Raw genomic sequence first — 21,580 nt, 5'->3', positions numbered from 1 at the left:
AGGAGCTCAGACACTGCCAAGCCATCGCTGCATAGACCCCAGACTGTCACACTCAAGTTGCAACGTGCTAGAGCTAACAAATGCTGCAGCATCTCATAGCCACAACAGTTCTCTTTCTAGGCACAGCCCAACAAGCCCATACAGCATGGGATGGAGCCTTAGGCTATCCCAAGTGTGGGTGTCTGCCTGCTGAGCATGGACAAACTGTAGGATGCCTTCCTGGTAGCCAGCCAGGGAGCACAGGTGAACAGCAGCACTGAGAGTCAAAGGGACTTGACAAATGCATGAAAACACAGGAGTAAGAGTAACCTCATTCTGATGAGCAAACGCACAATGGAAGAGGTCCGTCTACATCAAAGGCAGAGGACAGGCATTTCTGCATCTTGCAGTTCCTTAATTTGCTTGGGTGTTGGGACCTTGAAGAGCGTTAACATATGACTAGGGCTGCCTCGCTTAAACAAGCACTTCTGCTGAAGAAGTCACAGCAGGATTTGGTGTGAGGCAAGGGGAAGAAAAAAAAAATAGAGAGGTTGTAGCCTACTGGTTTGAAACACTGGCAAAATACTACCCATGCCATCTACATAGAACAGAGCACTTTGGATGCATGCTCCTTTCCTCTGGTAGGATTTTAGATGTGTTCATATTCTCCACCTTATTCAGCCAGAATCAGTTCTCCCCACATTCCCAGCAAGGAATCCACCCCATAAGACAAGGAAAAAGATCTCGCCAACAGTTGCTACGCTCCACTGACAAGAGATCCCGGTCACGCGCAGTTTGCTCATTCAAAACTCACATTAGTTATATATGCAAACTAGAAATACAGCTGCATGTGCATCTCAGGAGTCAGCTTAAAAAAAAAACCAAACCCAAACAAAACCCAAAAGATGCAGAGCTCGGTATGATGATGAGAACTATCAGTATGATGGTATGAGAACCTCAATATGAGAGCCTCTATTAGCAACCTCACCACTTCAGCTGCTCCTGAGTCATATAACTGTTCTGCGTTGCCACAGGCCTTGAGAAAGAGGCATTTCAAGTGCACGATTAAAGGCAAGCAGACAAGCTCTGCAAACTGCAGTTGCTAGATGTTCACTCTACATTCAGTTCTTACAGAGCAAAGAGAATGGGAATAGTAGGCAAGGAACATTTGACGGGGAAGCTGCATTCTGGTGTCCAGGCAGTGAGCCTGGTAACTGAATCTCTGCACACTCTTTGATCTATCTATTACAGAACACCCTTCCACCGACAGTCCTCAGGGTGGGTATGTAAAGGTAACAAATGGTTACCAGCTTTGCTCCAGGCCAGAAAGCAAACTCATTTAGCAGCACAAAGATCAGTAGGGTTTTTTCTCTGTTTTAAGAAAGAGAAAAAGAAAGAGAAAAAAAAAAAAAACACAAAAATGAACCCAAATCCCAGGTTCTACAGTGCTCTGAAAGTAGCCAATGAAATTATTAAAGTACTTAAAAGTTTAATGAAGAAATCAAAGCTATTAAGCAAACATTCAGCTTGATGTCTCTTTCCCTTCTTACCCACCCTTCCTCAATGCATTCAAAACTCCTTTTTGCTGTGCAACATGTTTGAACAGGTACTGAGATACAAACAAGTCTTGGCCCCATCTCATATAGAATGGATTGGTTGCAGATGTTCTCCTGCAAGCTACATCTTGCCTCCTGCAAGAGCATTCATCTCCAAAACACATCATTTCACCTACTTTGCCTGAAGCCAAAACTCAAAGGTTATTTAATTTTTAATATTTTTTTTTATTAACTCTAACATAACCTACAGCTGTGCAAGCAAAACCCCATCTGGTTTGTCAAGGCACAAAGAGGCAAGCGACTAAGCTTAGATAAATGTAACCAAGTTGGCGCAGTCATCTTTCTGTTCACCTCCACAGCAGCCAACAGCAATGTCAGGGGTGCAATAAAACAAAAACCTGCTATAGTTCAGAGAGGCCTGATATATTTCACTATCTTCCTAGGACAAGTCAGACATGAGCTCATACAGTGGCAGGTGAGTCAGTGACGAGTCAGACAAGAGCTCCTTAATTAAGCTTTAGGGGCAGATGATACCTTGAAGGTGTAATCAGATTGGTATGGCCAGTGGAAAAATAATAATAATAAAGAAAAAAGAATAAAATAATAGTAATAGAAAAAGCTTAGTGAACTGTTACACCCTTGCTGAGCCATGCCAGGCGGGCTGCAGGCAGCACGCTGCATATAGGTGGAGAGCCCCCAGCACTCAGGAATACCTGACCATCCTGCACCACTCCCTGGCAGTCAGTGCATGCCTACGTGCTCAGCTGATTCTCTGGGGAGCAGAGAAATGCTGAATTCCCCAGTGAGCAGGTTATGCTGGGGTCACACGGTGGATGTGGCACCATCTGGGGGGTTCAGGGTAAGCTGCATCCCAGGACTTTGGCTTTCAGAGGCAATGGGTGGTTAGCAGCAGCTCAGACCTGCATGCGGAGAGGGAACGGGTCATGAGCGAGTTATTCCTTATCATTAACCAAGCCATGTACTTTATCAGTCCTTAAAATGCTACCAAGCCATCCCATTTAAGAGAAAGACCCTGTGAGTTCTGTGTTTAGGAAGCTTTGCTGAAACAAGTTGCAAAACATGCATCAGAATATTAGTGTACTGAAACAAAACATTCACATTAAACAGATTGCGATGAGCACAGTGACTAACAGCGTCAGAGCATTTTTGCGCTCACAACAGAAGACTTGCAGCACAGAAATGGTTTTCTTCCAGCATATGTCCCTGAAAATTCAATCCAGAACGCAGCTCACCCATTGAGCTGCTCTTTTTCTAAATGCCAGCAGCACTACTCCGGCCCAGGCCTCCCTATCTTTATCTTGCACAGAAAGGAAGACTTCAACTTCTGTTGCCCTTTTGAGGGGCATGGCAAAGGAAATGGGCAAAAATTACTCATCCAAGAAGTCAGCAGACAAAAGGAATGCCAAATAAAGGTCAAATTTATTAATTCCTTATAGAAACTGTATTGTAAAGCAATCAGTCCATATGCTTTGTTGTTGTCAAACCTTACAGGACTAACAATGACGCTTCTGAAGCTTTTCTTGGGGTTCTCACCTCTCTTCCCTTATGTGTGCCAGAACAGTGAGATTTTAGTAGGATACCAAGAAATGCACAGACTGTTTTTTGTTGGGGTCCCCTTTGTTCATACGCCCACAAGAATGCACCAAGGATGGGTCAAAAAAAAAAAGACTGAGTACTATGAGCAGTTTGCAGCAGAAGAGATGGGAGACAAGGAACTCATCAGACAACCAGCCATCACCTCACTAATTAATGAACAGATGTCATTCAGTGCCCAGCCACCCAACAAACATCCCACAGGAAGACTTTTTCTTTCCCACCCATGGCAATGCTGATGCTCGAATGAAAACACAGCAGCAGTGTGCTGCTTGCCCTGCACAGGCTCTGTGAGCACCCTCCAGGCTGGGCACTGACCTAGTGGCACCACTCCCATCCCTTCCCCTCAGGAATACTTTCCAGTGCTATATATTAAGGGAGGTCCAAGGAGCTCTGGCTGAAGGTTTGATAGCAAATCTGGGTTCTCTCTGCTCCTGTTACAAGGTCAGGAGCAAGTCAGCTCCCAGCCACAGCTCGTGTGTTTGAGCTAATAAGCCCCGACAAGTGGCAGGGCGAGTTTGCTGAGGCTCTCCACCACAGCTAACACAGCAGTGACGGTGCAGCATCATGCTCTGGCTACATAAAAGGGAGAGGCTTCCCTTCACTCTGTAGCCCTCTCCTCCACCAGATTTTCACATGTGGTGGGCCTGATGCTGATAAAGCTTGAGATCTCAAGCAGGAGACACAGTAACCCAACTGACACTTTGGGAGTTTCAAGCTTTAGCCTAAAGATATCTTGGTTCCTTCAAAAGTTAATTTGCAAAAACTGTTCTGCAAACAAGGCAAAATAAGAAGCCTGAAAGCTGAGGCTTGTGATATGTCTTACACAGCCAGCAGCAGTCCCCAGCTGTTCCTCCTCCAGGCATTTCATATGAGGGGTCTAAGTGTTTTACAACATGGGATCGAGGTGACACAGTCCCAAAGTAGACGGTGGCTGTGTGGAAAGGGGGAAGAGGAGGAATGGAGGCAGAGGGAATGGCTTGCACAACATTACCCAGATTACATCTAAATCACAGGGCAGGAGCACCTCTGAGGCTGGGCTTGGAGCCAAATCCGCTGCTCACCAGTGCTGCTCAGTAGCAGGGCATCTCCAGGCAGCGTGGCTTCTCTCCCTAGGAGGAAATTGTGGTGCACCCCAGGGCACAGAACAACTGGAGAGGAGAGCCCCAAGGCAGCATGGCCATCAACAGGGAAAACAGAGCCAGAAAATTTAGACCCAAGCCCTGTCTCACTTGTTCAGGTCAGCCTTTAAGTGCTGCTTTCTCTAGCACATTTTTCAGCTTTCAGTAAAGCTGAATTTAGATGAATTTCAGCAGATAACATGTATCAGCAGATAATAAAATGCTCCTTTTTTTATCAGACAAGTAATATTTTTCTCTCCTTAAAAACTCTACTCTCATAGAATACATCTGAAAAAAAATGAGAGAAGAGTAGCACATTCCTCCTGTGGCTTCACCAAGTTTTGTTCCACTTATCTTTAACAACTGGAAATGATGAAGTTTGTATCAATACTCAGGTCTATTTGCAAGAGGATCTAAGCTCTTATTTGGGTAGTTATCCTACTATGTTTACATTAATAAAGTCTGACATGCCTGCACATAACAAAACCTCATGAAAAGATTTCCATTGCATAATAAAGTTCATGCTCTTTCTATGCAGAAGACATCCCTACCCAGGACACTTCTTTTAAAGCAGGAATTTCTTCATAGCACATGGTCTGCCAAGCACTGGAGCTGAACCCTCACCGTAGAGAGCACCACCAATGCAACACACACAAAATTAGGCTTGCTTCAGCGCACCACCAAACTGCTGCTGGTTCTATATCAAGTTGGCAGGGAAATAATATCTATGACAACTGTGATACTTCAGCTTATCTAAGGAAAGGAATGATCATCTCCAAGGGTGGTCTTTGCTAGGTGAGCAATACCTGTTGTGCCAGCCTACCTGAAAACCTTTACACAAAAGTAACTTATTAAAAAGTCACTGAAATGTGGTTTTTTTTTTCACAACCTTTTCTTGTAGGGTTGAAATATCTTCTAACAGTGCCCAGGTGATGCAGCTTAAATTATACAGCTCAATGGTATAGGGGAAACCGGCAACCTTTTAGGAAACCCTCCTTGCCCTGGAGCAGCCTGCCTCCCTTCTGGCCCAGCCTGCCATGACCTTTGGAAAGGTAAGGAGGCGACTCCACCAATGCCTCAATTTGAGCTGTGCTGGGCTGCTTTGCATGCTTAGCACTTGTGAAATGCAGGAGAGCTCAGCAGCTTTTACAAGCCAGCCTGGAGGCAGTCCCCATGCTGAACACTACAAAAAAACTCAAAGCATTAAAAAAAACAAAAAACAAAACAAAACAAAAAAAACCAACCCCAAACAAAAAACGAAACAACAAAACCTATCCCACCCCCCCCCCCAAAAAAAAAAACAACAACAAAACAACCAAAAAAGCATTAAGACAAACAAACCAACCAACCAGACAAACACCACAACTCCTAAAAGCTATTAGTCCAGAAGTTTTGTCTCCTATTCTGGTGCTTTGGTTTCCCTTCTTTAAAATGGCTACTACCCTACTGATTTGCCTACCAAGCAAAGGTGTTTGCTGATTAGGGAAGTAATATTTGTGCAGCACTTTGAAGATTTAAAGTACTACATTAATCCTACATGTTGTTCTTAGTAGAAGCCAATTTTTAACTAAGAGAAGAGAAAACAAAACAAAAAAAAGTGGTTTAAACAGGGACCCTCCCCTACTTCAAGACATTCACTCATCTCTCAGCATCAGTTATTCTTATCTGTAAAGGTTTTTTTAACCCTTCCTTCTCACAGTTCTCTGAAACCACAATTCTCATTCAGGTTTTATTTGAAAAATGGCTTCTTTCCAGGCTGTGGCTGCTTCTTGTAAAGTTAATTCCTTCGGTAATACTGCTGGAGGCACATTGGTATGTTTGGTGTGTGTGTATATACACATATATATTTTCCCCCTTTTCACACGGTGTTGTTTTTATGTATGCACAGTGAAAGATATCTAATCCGGGATTACGATTCTCTTTATTCCTTTCTCATGAAAGTAGGTGGGGCTTTTTTGTGCAAGTTGCATTGATGAAAATTATGTTTAATTAACACTTTTTCCTCTCCACATAGACAAAAAAAAAAATCTCATTGAGAACCAAAACAAAAGCTTCTTGCACTTAATTCTCTCCCTCTGAATTTTTCTTCAAAATTAGCTAAAACCTTAAAACCAGTTTTCTGAAGGGGCAGGGGAAGGAATGCCAGTACAGTTTGAAATTGCTTGTGCAAAATAGCAGAGAGATCTTTTGCCCCTGGGGTACACGCAACCCTTTTCCCATGTCTACTCTCTCCATGCTCCTATGTTTCACCCTAATGTTTCGGGTAGTTTTTTGTTTCTGCTTGCAGATCCTGGGAGACCTGTGGCAAGCTCTAACTGCTCTCCTGTTACACTGGGAGAGAATCAGCCACAAACATAGCAACCAAGAGCCAAATCCTAGTTGAAAGAGAAGGATGTTCACACCATCTGAAGCCTGCTTTGTCTCAGCAGGTCAGGCAAGCTCAGTGCCCAGCACTGAGTGTGCTGTTTAAAGAGCAGAGCACATGCCATCACAAAGCAGGAGACTCACATTTTTTGTTCCCAGTGCTGGCAGATACTAATTCATATAATAAGTGAATAACTTCCCATTTCATCCTTCCTGTATGGGATACAGACTACCCCTGACAGCATGGTCTTACACCACAGCACAGCTCTGCCATCACAGAGGATACTGGTCTAATAAAAAGCATATAGCAAAACTCCATGCCTTATGGGGAATTCACACAGGGAGTCTATAGTGCCTTGATAGGATTTAAGAAACAATCAGAGATACAAAAAGAAAAAAAAAAAAAAACAAAACAAGACAGCTTATATCATAGAACATTTAGGACATTTTCTGGAAACTATTACATGGATCTGTACAGCTGCTTGTAAGAGATAACAGAAGAAGATGAATGTTGATAAAAACAAAATATGTGTGACAAAGAAATTAGGGAGGAAAAAAAGCACAATTACATTCTAATGCACTCAGATCTCCTTTTACTCAAGCATAAAAACCCAAACAGAAGCCAGCAGGCCTCTCCTGGCTGGTTCTCACAGGTGGGCTGGTTCTTCCCAGCTTTGCTAGCTTGAAAACACCTCCCTGCCGTGAGAAAGGCACCTCCTTCAAAGACAACAAGCTCTTCTCTTTCCAGGCAGATGACCTAGGCCAAGTTACATATGCATCAACAGCCTTAGTGTTAGGCCTTGTAATATCACACTGAGGGAAACACTTTGCAGTTATCTTCAAGCAGGAAAATGGGATCACCACCTCTCCCTGCACGAGACCTATGGTGGCAATCCACACCCTCCCTGCCTGCTCCATGGGTACTGGAAACAGCCTCTTCAGGTGAGCACAGATGCGGAGAGCTTGAGAAAGCCAAACCTTAACTACTTCTCATCCAACAAATGCCCACATATGGAAATGCTCCTGCTTCACTGGGATCAGGGAAGAGCCAAGCCCTTAGCTCACATCATTGCATCAGCTCTCACAGCCTGTGGCGTGTGTGTCTGAAGGCTGCAACCCCATCTCCTCCTCTGCCACCTTCTCCTTCTAGATCAATTCTCTGCCTTTATATTACAGGCATCTTTTCCCTTCTTCATTCCTACTGCAACAAGTGGTGTTATCATCAGCATTGACTTTACTGGGCAACCAGAGAAAGCCTACATTTAAAGGCATGAAAGGATTAGCAGGTGACCAGTTTAAGTTCTTGGCAAGGTCTGCAGACCTTCTGAACAAATGAGTCTCCTACAAGGACCCTTCTCAGCCACCCTGTGCAAACAGTTAAAGGCTATACCACTGCTGACTAGGAGCCTCTGAGGACAAGGAAATTCAAAATCCTGTAACAAGACCACTTCCACTCCCTTTCTCCTGACAGCTTTAAAAATAACATTAAAGGGTGAAATTGAAAAGCTCAAATTGCACTGACCAGCATACCACCAGGGAATAACAAAGCTAAGATTTCACATGAACACTTAGCATGGCCCCAACATGTATGTTCACTGGCAGAGTCACCAGCCTTAAAAAAGACCCACCCAAAACAACAACAGAAAACAAAGGTTTAATGTATGATGCAGAGAGATAATCAGCAGCCAGGACAGTACTGGACATTACCAGTGTTACTGAAACAGTGCATTATTTGAACAGATTATGTAGAGAACACTGAACACATAATTAAGCACTGTTGAATCAAGGTGATGTGCACATCTAATTGCCCTCTCACCGCTTCACTGTGCTTGTGCACAGTCCTCTAATTTCATTTATAGAGATGGGAGGGTGGGAGAAAATCAGTTTCACCAGGTGGTTCAGGACACAGAACACATTTAAAATTAAAATGAAATGGAACAATCTGAAATAAAAAGACTGAGATAGCCCAGCCAAGGAATCTGTACTCCCAACCACAAAAACCTGTTATTGCTCATGTGGCCTAATTTAAGTGCATTCCTTTCAGCTTTCTTAAAATGCAGCTTCTCCAAATACACTAACCCCATCCAGCACAATCCATTTACTTGCTTTCATGAATGTTGCACAAGCTGTTACTCAGCTTTGCTAGCAAAGAAAAGCCCAAAATCTGAGCATTTTCTTACAGCTGCAGGTACAACCGAGTTTACTCAGAGCAGGAGAAGCAGCGATCCTGACTGGAACACAGATTGCAGCTTTGCAGAGCTCTGTATTTCATAACAAAGCCGTGCAAGGACCAACCCAGCTCAGCTCCAACCTACTGCAGGGCATGAGAATAAACTGCTAAACTCAGGTATTGCCAACACCTGAATTATGCAAGTCTTGCAGGTCTGGGTGTCTGTCTTCAGCAGAATCAAAAATTTGCAAATAAATTTCTCTTTTCATTTAAAAACTTAAAGCAATTTCTGTCTTCTCTTCCTTAAACCTCATGATGACCAAGAAAATGTTAAAAAAATTTAGTAGATGCACCCCCAAGGCTCAAAACCTGGGGGAGAATAAGAACCTGTTTGTCTTTTAAGAAGTGTCTCATGACTTATAAGGTGGTATCTTGCTTATGGGGATGGGTGGATCCGATTCATTTTTTGATAGCTCGTGTTTGGCAGTAATGTTAACTTTTATTTACCTTGACATACAACTTTAATTTTTACTTTCCTACTGCAGTCGTGTTCTTCCCCATGTAACAGGTTCTGCTAGTGGCAGGTGATTGCCAAATCTTTTTTTAGGGGGAAAAGCCAGTGCACAGTTGCTTATTTATTTATTTGCACTCAGAGTGGGTGGGGAAGATCGGCACACAACTTACTTGAACAAAGGAAAGAAATCTGAGGAACAAACTTTTGAAATGCTTTGGTTTTCTTCTGCTGCAGAAACAGGAGAAGATATTGCAAGGCACGGGAATATGGGTATCCACAGAGGAAATATCCCACAATAAATGAGACACAGTTCTGCCTAAGGTTTTACTTCACCTAATTCATAGAGCTTCTCGCTCAACCTCAACAACCTACTCTCTATCTCAGTATTACAAACGATAATGGCTCTTTCCTTCACAGATTTTCAAGAAGGTTTTATTGTACTATGAAAGAAACTTGTGAGAAACTTTGTTCAATTTAGCCTATTAAGGCTTTTGTTTCTAAACACTTCAGTAAAGTTTCAATTGTTAAAGATTTTCCTTCTGAAAAGACTGATTAACCTGCTTATATTCTTGTGTTCCCAGGTCATTAATTAAAAAAAAAAAAGATAATCAAGGATGCTTATAAAGTCCTCTGCAATCCAATCTCAATTTGTCATCATTAATTAGTTCAACATTGCATACAAATGAAGATCTAACTTGATTAGACAGCATGTTTTACTGGAATTCCTACTTAAGGTCATGGAAGACTTCAGAGAGAAAATTTGTAATATTATCAAAGTGAGCTGCTCATACATATGAAATCACTCTCTCACCTAACTGCAGCTAGTGTTTCCCTCTGCAGTTTTTGGCCATTTCCCCCCCCCACTAATCCCTAGTTAGGAGCCCATTACAAACCTGAGCAGAGAAGCAATCCTGATGTTACACTCATCTCCCTCAGCCTATCCTATACAAATACTGCTGACTTGGCAAAGGGTGCCTGTTGTCCTGGGACAATAAATCTGCCCCATAGAAGGAGTCTGCAGAACTTGGAGGGGAGTTAGGGAAAACAAATATTTCAGGACAATTTTTGGAGACATAGCATGTACTCAGTGAGTATCCTGTCTGTTTTCCCCATCTCCAAAAGAAGCAGCCTTGGGATCTACACATGATTCCAGATTACCACCTCCAAAGCACACAGATCAGGAGCTAAATAGCTAAATGCACAAACTAGCTGAGAAATTTGAAGCATCTTCACAGGTCTCTAATCCTCCCATGAAAGCAGCTCTTGCTTTTTAGAGAAATAAACCAGCCCTTTTACCAAGCCCACAACCTTCACTCCCATGACCTAATCTGACATGACTCAGCCCAGAAGCTCAGAGGAGCTCCAGTGAAGCATGCTGTCAGCCAGGGCAGTAGATGCCCTGACAGTCACCACCAAACCTTCCCAGCGTGGCGAAGTCAGTCTGCCTGGCTCATCCTCTCCCAAAAAGGGAAAAATACAATACAATGGATTCCTTTACTTAATACTGTTACCCTGGGGAATGGCAAGAGGGATTAAAAAAAAAAAGAGCCAAGAAACAAGGCTTTCAAGTTTTGGACTCTTAATAAGGGTGGGGCCATCAAGTAATTAAACTTTTAATAGGTCACTGCAATGGAAGAAACTCTTCCAGTTGGGTAAGTTCCTAATCCATCATTAAAAAAAGACGACAGGCATTAATCAAAGCATATGAAGTCACATGGGGGGGATGAGCAACTCTGAGAACTTGCTGTTGCCGAGAGGATGGGGAAATCACTCCTCCTTTCATCAACATTTCATGCATGTTTCCACATTTCTCAGGACGGCAGCGGGAAAGAGAGCCTTCACGTCCTTCCCCACCCACCCCACTGATAAAGCTGTCGAACGCATATTACCAACTGCTCAAGAGCCCATGTGAAATGAGTTGGTGGATTAATAAGCAGAAGGGCAGAGCTCTGAAGAGAGAAAGATGCTCTACTGTGAAAGGCGTATTGATTGAAGGTCCCCAGCCACCACCACAAGACTGTCATCATCCACTGCCAACATATAGCACACTACCAGCTCCTGCATGAGCAGCTAAATCTAGGTCACTTAGCTCACTGCAGGGACACCTGGACCATACTCACTCATCCCTAATCAGACAGCTGTTTGGGAGTCCATTCCTTTAGTAAAATACACAAATTTAAACCTAGACAGACTGCAACAGGCACAGGGAGCACACTATCTGCTTGTAGCATGGTCCAAATCAGAAAAGGAGGGGAAGCAAAATGTGTTTTCCCCCAGGTTGCACATGTTTGGCAACTGTAGTCACCAAGGAGCCATTTTATTTATTTTTCAAAGACAGCATGTAATCTGATCTTTGACTACTACCTCTATCCCAGAAAACCATTATCACTGCAGTGAAACATCTGAAGTGCTTGCTTAACTTTAAGCCTGCAAGTAGTTCACTTGTCTTCAACTTCACTGGAACAGCCTACTACATACGTTCAAACCTCATTTCAAAAGACCGCTTTTAGTAGTTGAAAGGACAGCATCAAAAGCTCTGGTTCCCTGCAGCTGCGTTAGACAATTCTTTGTACCATATGCATCAAAAGAGAACAACTTTTCATATTTCCTTCAAAGGGCCTTCAGAACAGCCTGCAAAAATCCCAGGGCGGCATTTTCTTGCTCTGAGAAACAGCAAGTAGAGCTGACCAACATTTTCCTTACCTAAAGGTAAGTGAAAATACAGCATACAGTGCAAGGGGAGAAACCTGGACATGAAAAGAAGTGTGGACTATAGCGGGGTATCACTGCCAGTACAGATAACGAAAACATATCATTTTAATCTCGCTTAAAAATGTTTCACCATTTGACATGTAAACAAACAAAAAAATTAGGTCTTGAGCAGACCTATCAAATTTTAGCCCCATTTAACACAATTTTCTGAACAAAGTTATTGTTACCAATTTTAGATAAATTTTACCAGAAAAGGCTTTTAAAGTATGCATAACTTGGTGATTTATTATTATGTGGCAGATTGGAGCACATGGGCTAGCTTATTTGCTAGTTGCAATACCAGCTAGCTTGTCTTTAAATTTGAGCTGAAAGTAGTTCCTCAGTTTAAAAAAAGAAAGAAAAAAAAAAATTAATGTCTTAGCTTTTGGTAGGAAGTGTATCTTTTCTGTTTAATAAAGTCTCTGAGTCCCTGCTTTTACTTAGGTGGCACAGGGTAAGACATTATTCACTGCACCTACTTCAAACACCTGAAGGAGAGGAAGGCAAATATTGAACATTTTTAAGACAGCAATATTCTCCATCACAAACATCTCTAGACTAGAGCCATGAACTGCAAGAGCATGTTTGGCTCCAGACACACTATGTCCTGGGGTGTGAAGTTTCTAGAGCTGGAACAACCAAGCTGGCTCCACCAAAAATCAGGAGCTGGGCTCCACACTTTTTTTTCGTAAGAAAGGTACTATTCTGACAGCAAGAGCAAAGCATTAAGAAAGAAATAAACATATATGCAAATAACCCAAATACCACAAGGCTGAGCAAACCTCAGCAAAGCTCACAGGGGCTCCTGCACCAGCTGCAAGAGGGAAGGATGTGGAGAAAAAGCCCTGCACTCCATGGGTCGGAGTAAGGAGCACCACCTCCATCTTTGCGGCACAGCCCACACACCCAACCTCATGCAAATCCATGGATGCTGAAGAAATCCAAGGCAAGTGCTGAAGCCATGCTTATGCCTACCTCATGTTTTACTCAGGCATACTTCCTAGACCCAAAAGGAGAGCCACTGTTTCATCACACATGGACTTTATGTGACTGTCATTTTGCAAGGCATTTTATTCACCTGGGATTTAGTGTTATTATTAAGGGTTAAATTCCCACCACACCCTCCCTGAGCAGCCAAGATAAATCTCTCTCTTGTGTGTGACATGTCATGCACTGAAGAGGACACAGGTCACTCTGTTCTTGCATAAGCCTGGCTATGTATCATATGAATAATGTCACCACTGGCATCGGAACTGAAGCCAGATAAGGAGCAAAGTGGTGCTACGTCCTTACCGTCCATGTTGCTGACTTTGCTGTGCTAGACTGTTGAAATGATACATCAAAGCTGTGAGGTCCTGGGTAGTCTGTGTTGGAAGGGATGGCTGGGGAAGGTGAGAGGGCATCAAAAGTCGAGCTGGGCTGGGCATAAGGCGAAGGGGCCGTGACGCTGTTCTGTGCATGCTCAGTGTTGTAGGGACTGGTGGAGGAAGAGCCGTTCTGGATCTGCTGGTCCATGCTGTTCAGGAGCCCCAGGTTCGTGTACTGCGGCTAGAGGCAAAGAGATACACAGGAATGTTACAGAAGAAACATTAGCACAGGCTGGCAAGCTACAGCATGGCCTTCACAATGCAGCATGCACAGCATAATCTCAGCACCACCATATATGATGTGTCACACTAACAGAAAGGAGATTTGCAAAGGATATACACCTTTTTACATTGCTGACTGAAACAGAAAAAGTACAGCTTCTCACAGTCACACAGTGGGTCAACAGCCAAACCGGGAAAAGAGCTTGCACATCACACGGATGTGATTCGCAGGGCAGCAAGTCATCTCAAGCAGATACAGTCCCTTTGTTTGGAAACACCCAGACTGAGAACTTTTTGGAGGGACCTGATAAAAATCACTGGTTCATTACAGTGCAACTGGCTCTAACTTGTACAAGGCTACATCTGACAGTCTTGCGCTCTACACAAAGATTGCTCCTCTTCTTGCGGATCTGGTCCTGCTATGCCCATAGACATTTAGGACCTCTGACTCGGGCAGTAACTGCACTGAATGCTCACTGGAGAAAAGGTTCATAGCACTTAACCAGATTGCACTATGCACTCCATTCCCAGTGACTGGTCACACAGTAGCAGGAAGGAACTAAAGGTCTCATCAAGTAGCATGGAAGCCCACAGCATGGAAGGCTTCCGCACATACTTCAGAAGTAGCAGTTCCACTGTGTGTGTCACATAAACGAGCAGATATGGTTGTGCCCCAAAAGTAGCCTTCAGGTACAAAGAACATATGAAACAACTGAAGACATCAAAAACAAAGGCTAGGGAATACAGCACAGAAAAGCAAAGGATAGATTAGGGAGAGGTTAGCAGAAAAACAACATGCCTAATGCCCTCAGTTCTATATGTAGCCTTGGTCCCCCACCTCAAAGAGATGAAGAGGGAGCAAAGTTCAGAAAAAGGTGGCAAGAATCAGCAAACCCCTTTAATGCCTTCCTGTAATACAGCAGTAGATTATGACTTTTCAGCCTGGAAAAGACAATTAAATGAGAGGTAGAACTTTATATGACAGAAGTGAATAAATTTATAAATTATATGGGAAAAGGCAAATAGGAAATTCATTTTCATGATCTCCTAATAGAGGAGTTAGAGAACACGGAGACATCCTGAGCAGGATTTTGATTAAAACACACACAGAGTTGTTCCTCACAAAGCCCACAAATAAACATGCATTTCCTGCCACAAAATGCTGCGGATACTAAGTCTACATACGTTCAAAAAGGCATTAGACAAGTTTTGCTTGAGAAAAATCTATCAAGTCAAGCATATCTGATTTTAAAATTCTGAACCACAAACAGCTGGAAGCTGGGAAAGTTCTCTGGGGAAAGAAAGTTACACAATTACCCTGCTTTTAGGCCTCCTAAGTACCAGGCACTAGCCACTAAGACAGGGCCGCAGGAGAGCAGTACACATGGAGTTCAGCCAGGTACACTAGTCTCATTCTTGTGTGTGCCAAAGGGTGTAGTTTGTGCCCAGCTCAGGGAGAACAGCATCCAAAAGTTTGTGGTATCCATCCCCAACTGCTCTGGGATCAATCAGAAACACACAGCACTAAAACCTGGTTCTGCTGTTGGCTGCTGACATGGCAGAAGGGGCTCTGGTTCTTCCCCTTGCCTATGTACCTCATTTCCCCCCACATCCTACAGCTTCAATCCCACCCAGAGCCATCAAGCTCACATGTATCTTAGTATTTCAGTCAGTTTCTCCTACTTCCCTCTTCTTTCCAACAGTTGCTTCATTTCCAGAGACAACTTGATATTATCAGCCAAGCAGCAAAGGTTTCTTGAGTCAGAGCACCAACCGCAAGACTTGTAACAAAAAGCTTTCCCAATACTGGGATTCCCACCAGCCCTGTGGAAGCTTTGAGAAGCACACCATCACTCTTCCATGGCCCTGAAAAGAAATGGCAGAAGTGATAGGACAAGGGGTAAGGAGTTAAAACTTAAACGGGAAGTTTAGATTGGATATAAGAAGGAAATTCTTTCCTGTTAGGGTGGTGAGGCACTGGAATAGGTTGCCCAGGGAAGTTGTGAATGCTCCATCCCTGGCAATGTTCAAGACCAGGTTGGACAAGGCCTTGGGTGATATGATTTAGCGTAAGGTGTCCCTGCCCACGGCAGGGGGGTTGGAACTAGATGATCTTAAGGTCCTTTCCAACCCTAACTATTCTATGATTCTATCATCTGAGCTCCCCAGGGACTTTGGACAAGCCATTTAACGCCCAGCTTTGTCAATCATTTCAGCCATGTAGGAAAACAGGCTGATCCCTGCGCAAGGATGAAGTACCCTTCTTATGCTCAAATACTTTGTGATCTCAGCTGTCCTTCCGCAAAAGAAGGAAGTAGAGAAATTTAAACTCCAACTAGAGCTCTTCCTTAGGTTACTGTCTGTTTCATTGGTAGAGGCTGATATTTTATGGAGTTTTATTTAAAATCTCAAGGTGAGGCTGGGGCTCTGTGATCTTCAGTGAAGCACATAGGACCTTCCAGAGATGGATCAGCTTGCTCCTATAAGCTGTGCCGAGAAGGAGGAGGTCAGGTGGGTAACAGCACAGGGGACTTCATTTTGGAACCTGGGATGGTCTGCAGAGAGAAGCAAGAGCTGGTTCCCTCCCTTGATCTGTCAGCAACAGGCTGTGTCCTTGGGCAAGCCACCTCACCTCCCTCTCCACCCTCTACCTACTTCAGGCAGCAAAGTCTGCAGGGCAAGGATTGCTCCTCACTATGTAAAAAGTGCCCTGCTTAATGGGCCTCTGTTTTGTCTGAGGCCTTTAGGCAGCAGAGCAATAAAAGCAATTACATATTGAGCCCTAATCCTGGGTGAACCAGTGACTGTGTGTTGCCTCAGGTTAGTCATTTGTCCTCCCTGCCTCAGTTTCCCCATCTATAGCAGCAGGGATATTATTAATGCCCAGCATCCCTATTCGATGGGCAAGCAAGCATCTGCAATTGGACTCAAAGTATGGTAAACAGTTGACACAGGAGAAAACAATCCAGACTGGTGGTTCTCCAAAAGAAGACTGCAGCTTTGGCAATGCAGATGACAGTTATGTCTCACCTCCTCTGCGGGCTATTCAGCCAGCCAAGACCTATTTAACGGACTTCTGGTATGTGTCTTCCCTTGAGGCTAATTCTGTACGGAAGGAGACAGAATGCTGATGTACTGCATGAGGAACAACCTTTTTCCAGCTCAATACTTTTGTATTTAATTAAAAAAAAAAAATAATAAATCTCCCTGCCTTCCTGCCCCAGAATACTCTAATAAGACCTGAAGAGTTCTCAAAAATGTAAAAGTATCACTCAGTTGTTTCATTCCTCATGGAGATTGCTATCAGACACACTCCCTAACCAGCAAATGATGAAAAGGCAGCTGTGATGAAAACAGCCTCCTAAAACAGTTCAGACATACAGACAGCAGTGTTTCAGCTTTCACTTAAAAACTATTTCTTCTAATCCCAGGCTACTAAAGATGATGGAGAAAGATCATCAAATGGGCAGTTGGTGTTAACAGGACTGAACAGCCTGGAAATGCTGAAGGTGCTGCCTGGAAGTAGAAACAAATAATTTAAAAAATTAAAAAAAAAAAATTGCCGCATTAAAATTTAAGCTATCCCTAAGAGAATCAAAGATCCTTTTCATTCCTTTCAGTCCAGGGACCATCTATCTAAATGTTACCAGTGGAGCAGCCATTCCACTGCATTTAATACACTCACATGCCACAGCCGAATGCCATGTCCCCATTTACTCTTTAAATAACTATTAATCTCCTTGCACTTATCCTCGCTCTGACATAAGCAGCTGTTGGACTCCCTTTCTCCCCCTCCAAGTCCCACCAGCCTGGCCTCTTGCTCCCCTCCCCAGGCAGGTGACAAAGCCAGCCGCCGGGTTTGCACACACACGAGCACTAACCCTCATCTCGAAGCTATGCCCCAAGGCAGGGGGAGAGTTGTTTGCGCTCAAGGGGTCAACATCTGAATTGCTTGCAAGGCTTTTGGAGGAATCAGATAAGGCTTTTGGAGGCACACGCCTTCTGACAACACAACAATTAGAGGGGCAGCAGGCCCGGCAAAGGCGTGCGCAGGAATTCGCCGGCTGCAATAAAACCCCTCGCCCCAGCCACACTGCGGATGGCGAGAACAAAGAGAACAAGGAGCTGCGGGCACGTCTGCAAGGCATTGCTCTCCAAGAGGGGTCTGCAGGGTGTGTGCACTCACAGCCTCCTTTCACCATTTACAGAAAGAAACACAACAGCATTTAATTCAAAGTCAATTCTCAACAGGCTGGCAGCCCAGAATTTAGCACATGCTCATGTTCTGCTGTGGTGTTGTTTAAACAACTGCAGGATGTAATCCCACCACCAATTTCTGGCAGAAGGAAAACGCAATTTAGTGAAGAGAAATGCACGCAAAGCTGAGAGAAAAGACTAATTTTCAGTGCCTTTGTTCTCACCATCAAGTTTCTGAAACTTGTTAGTATCATTGAGGCATTACAGAAACCTTCAGGCAAGCTTAACTGCAAATTATTAGAGAGCTACAATTAGATCGAAGACTATGTATTTTGGAACATTGTTTCAAAAAAAAAGAAAAAAAAAAGAAAAAAACCCACTATCTTGAGCTTTCAGTTTCTCTTCCTACATCTGATCAGCTTCACTTTCAGGTTTTCATACTAATTCACAATTCTAGATTGGGAAAATCATGGTTTCACTGGAGAGCCTGCTGAATTAAAACGCAGACTGAAAACTGCACAATTGTTTAATCATGGTTCTGCTGCTGGGAAGACAGATCTCCCTAACTAATGTGGTGGACAAGAAGAAATCCTCCTGACCCCAGAGGCACTGGGTCATTTGCCACAAGAGGGCAATACAAATGCTCCATCATGCACGTAGGTTCTGATGTGCCAGGGAAGACTCCCCAACCCACTCAAGTTGGGGCCCTTCTTTTCCTGCCCTTTAGCAAAAGCTCAACCCAGTTCTTTGGTCACAGCCCGCTTTTAAAGCCACTGTGTTAATCAACACGAGATCTGCAATGAGACACACACTCACCAGTATAAAAGCACAAGGGAAGTAACACAAGTGAAGAAAAGTTCTCAAGGGGACTTCCATGCTAAAAATCCCCTAAAATACACAGCTCCTGCTTTTAACCACCCAGTTATCAACATTTCAAAGACAGTTTTGAGAGTTTCTCCACTTGAGAAAATAAAGGAAAAGTTACCATCTTCAGGTGTAGAACACTTAGATGCCTCCACCCCTACCAAAACTCTTCTCCGTATCAACAAAAGAACGCACATCCGTGCTGTGCACCCAAACCAACAAAATCTCAATTTTCAGTGCTAGATCTATGTGGCTAAAAGCACTGTCCAGCTACTGAAAAAGCTTTGCAAAACATCACCACTGGTGCTTATTCTCTAAAGACAGGAGGAGATGAAACTAATAAACTACCAAGGTTGTTATAAACAAGAAGATTTTGCAAGGCAGTTTGTTAATTCTGGGATTTGTCCTTAACTGTACCACAGCTGATGCACCAGGGCTAACAGCTGCAGGACTGTAGAGCTGGTGCACCAGTAAGAGCAATTTACACATTATTTCAGTGCTGGACCAAGTAGAGAATCAGATTCCTGCTGGGGAACAGCTCTCAAGAGCAGTAGGATGAATGTTTTCCAGAGTGCTCAATGCCTATCAAAATCAGAAGACAGATACCACAAATACATCAAGAAAAAATTTAAATCAACCTGTTTTTTCAGGCCTTCTTAGCAAAGGATTTTAGGGGGTGGAAATAAAGCGCTTAAGCTCAACAGAAGTGCTTCTATCATAATTATTAATCAAGATATTGCTGACTGCAAGACTATGCATCTTTGCCAGTTGCTCAGAAGGCAGCTGATACAATACGCGACGTAGGCGCGCTGCTTGTGCCATTACAAAGAAGTGCCAAAAAAATAAAGGCCCCACCCATGCCCCTCAGCTAAGATCAGGGCTGAAGCCCAAAGAGATATCTAATTCACTCATCACAATGAAAGGTGTGATTTGGTTTGCATCTCTAGCCACTTTTCTCATCAAAAAAGCGAGACTGAAAAACTTCATGCATCAGACTTTCCACTCAGCTCGCATACATCTGGACTGCACTCCTTTCAGGAGGAATGAGCTTACTTTGGACATTTCTCCAAGCCATGAGAAGAAGACATGCACAGGTATTTCTACATCAGCTCAAGCCCAGATCCCCAGAGAGAGCCAATAACAGGTCTCTTGGCCTCTGCGCTCTCCACAGCTCTATTTCTAAAATGGAAACAAATCCTGTAGATCTGTTTTGAAGAGGTTTTTCCCCAGAGCTACTGTACAGCTAAACACATCAAACATTTGGAAGCCCACAGATAAAATTACAGTGTGCACCATGTACTCAATGTGAAGAGAGAGGGAGCAAATAACTTTGGTTGAACCAAAGTTATCAACAATTACCAAGATAGGCCCACAGGCACTATAGGTCCTAAGCTTTAATTACTATGTCTCATGACTTTTAACACTGTAACAGATCAGTCCGATTTGACTAATCTCACTGTTGTGTCATGGATTTTTCCAGGAAAAGATGAGACTATTTCACATCCCAGTAGCATTACAGGTTCCCAGCATGATGGAGTGCATGGTACTAGAAGAGGCCTTGGAGTCAGTAATCTTGTCCTAGCTATTAGACCTGTTGCAGCACAACCAAACATTTAATGTATCAGCTTAATCCCACCTGGGAGCACAAATATTTCTGCATACTGTCTCCTGTATTATTTAGGAGGGGATCTATTTGAGGTTTACAAAGCTGTGCAATAAGCACAACCACGATAATTTTAAGACACTAAATTCAAGAATAAAGAAAAACAAATATTCTTCTTCCAAAGGGGGCAAGTCTCCTGACAAAAAATAAATAAAGGAAAAAAAAAAAAGAAAAAAAATAAAGGGAAGAAAAAAATTAAGAGAGTGTGTATATCTCTCTTTCCACAACTGTCCTGCAAATGTATTTCATGTATACTGGGATTAGGGAGGAAAGTCTGGGCAATTTTTACTGGGATTAGCTATTTCAGTCTGCACGCCATACCTCATTTACACTCTTAAATTTACAAAACCAGCACAATTTTAAGAGCCATGTCCAGTAAGGCTGCAACCCATTTGTTTCCATTGAGACACTGTTCTGTTGAACTCAGCAGAACTTCCTGCTCAAGTTAAAGTCCACATATGCAGGTATTTTTAGGCTTGGAGAAGATGACAAATTAATGGAAAACAACATGAAGACAAGTTTCTGCCCACCCATAAGGTCTGTAAGCATTGGAGTTGTCTTGTTTCCCCCCAGCTGTAATTGTTTTCCTTTTCAGCTAAATCTTTTGAGTTTTGCCCCTTGGTTAATTCATTAAACTCAGCAAGAAGTGTTTTTCAGCCAGAAGCAGGGTTCCTTTTAAAACAAGCACAGCCCAAAGCAGGAATGCCTGTAATTCCTGACTTCTACCACCTGCCACAGGTTCATGTAAAAAAAGGTTGTCTAATTCGAGGACTGTCAGAATGACAGGGCTTTCCACTCCACACAAATATTAAATCTGGACATCCTGCATTGTATAAATATTTCTACATCTTTTCCAATTAATACAAAACCAGTATCACTGACCTCCCTAGGCCTGTGGTTTGGGCTTTTTTTTTTTAAAGCAACTCAAAAAAAAAACCCACAAAAAAAAAAAAAAAAAAAAACCCAACAAAACACACCACCACCACCACCGCCCCCCCCCCCCCCAAAAAAAAAATACTGAATTGGGTTCTTGAAAGAAAAGCTCTCCTTCTGTAGAAAACAATTTCATTTCTGAAAGCCAGACCTTTCATTTTAGTATCTAGGCTATGCTTAATTCTTTTGAAAATTCAGAGAATTTTAAACAGGAAAAGTCCAAGATCCAGACCTCTGCACACAGTCATTTCTTACTCTGAGCTTG

At 43.1% G+C, this 21,580-nt stretch overlaps 1 protein-coding gene across 11 annotated transcripts in view; it reads right to left on the bottom strand.

Annotated features, from left to right (window-relative positions):
- Positions 1 to 21,580, bottom strand: part of TP63 (tumor protein p63) — a 162,065-nt gene that overhangs the window by 37,977 nt on the left and 102,508 nt on the right. For all 11 annotated transcript variants that reach the window (XR_009962314.1, XM_062606297.1, XM_062606295.1 and 8 more), the window contains one exon: positions 13,363 to 13,617. Coding sequence is in view for 10 of the 11 variants with exons in the window: in XM_062606297.1 (XP_062462281.1) it covers positions 13,363 to 13,617 (255 nt within the window). In the remaining variant the exon portion in view is untranslated. The remainder of the gene's footprint in view (positions 1 to 13,362; positions 13,618 to 21,580) is intronic.

The sequence above is a fragment of the Pezoporus occidentalis genome, unplaced genomic scaffold, assembly GCF_034315485.1.
Source record: "Pezoporus occidentalis ecotype Australia unplaced genomic scaffold, CSIRO_AGI_Poc_V1 ctg95, whole genome shotgun sequence".
Classification (NCBI taxonomy): Eukaryota; Metazoa; Chordata; class Aves; order Psittaciformes; family Psittacidae; genus Pezoporus; species Pezoporus occidentalis.
This window is presented reverse-complemented; position numbering and strand designations above follow the sequence as displayed.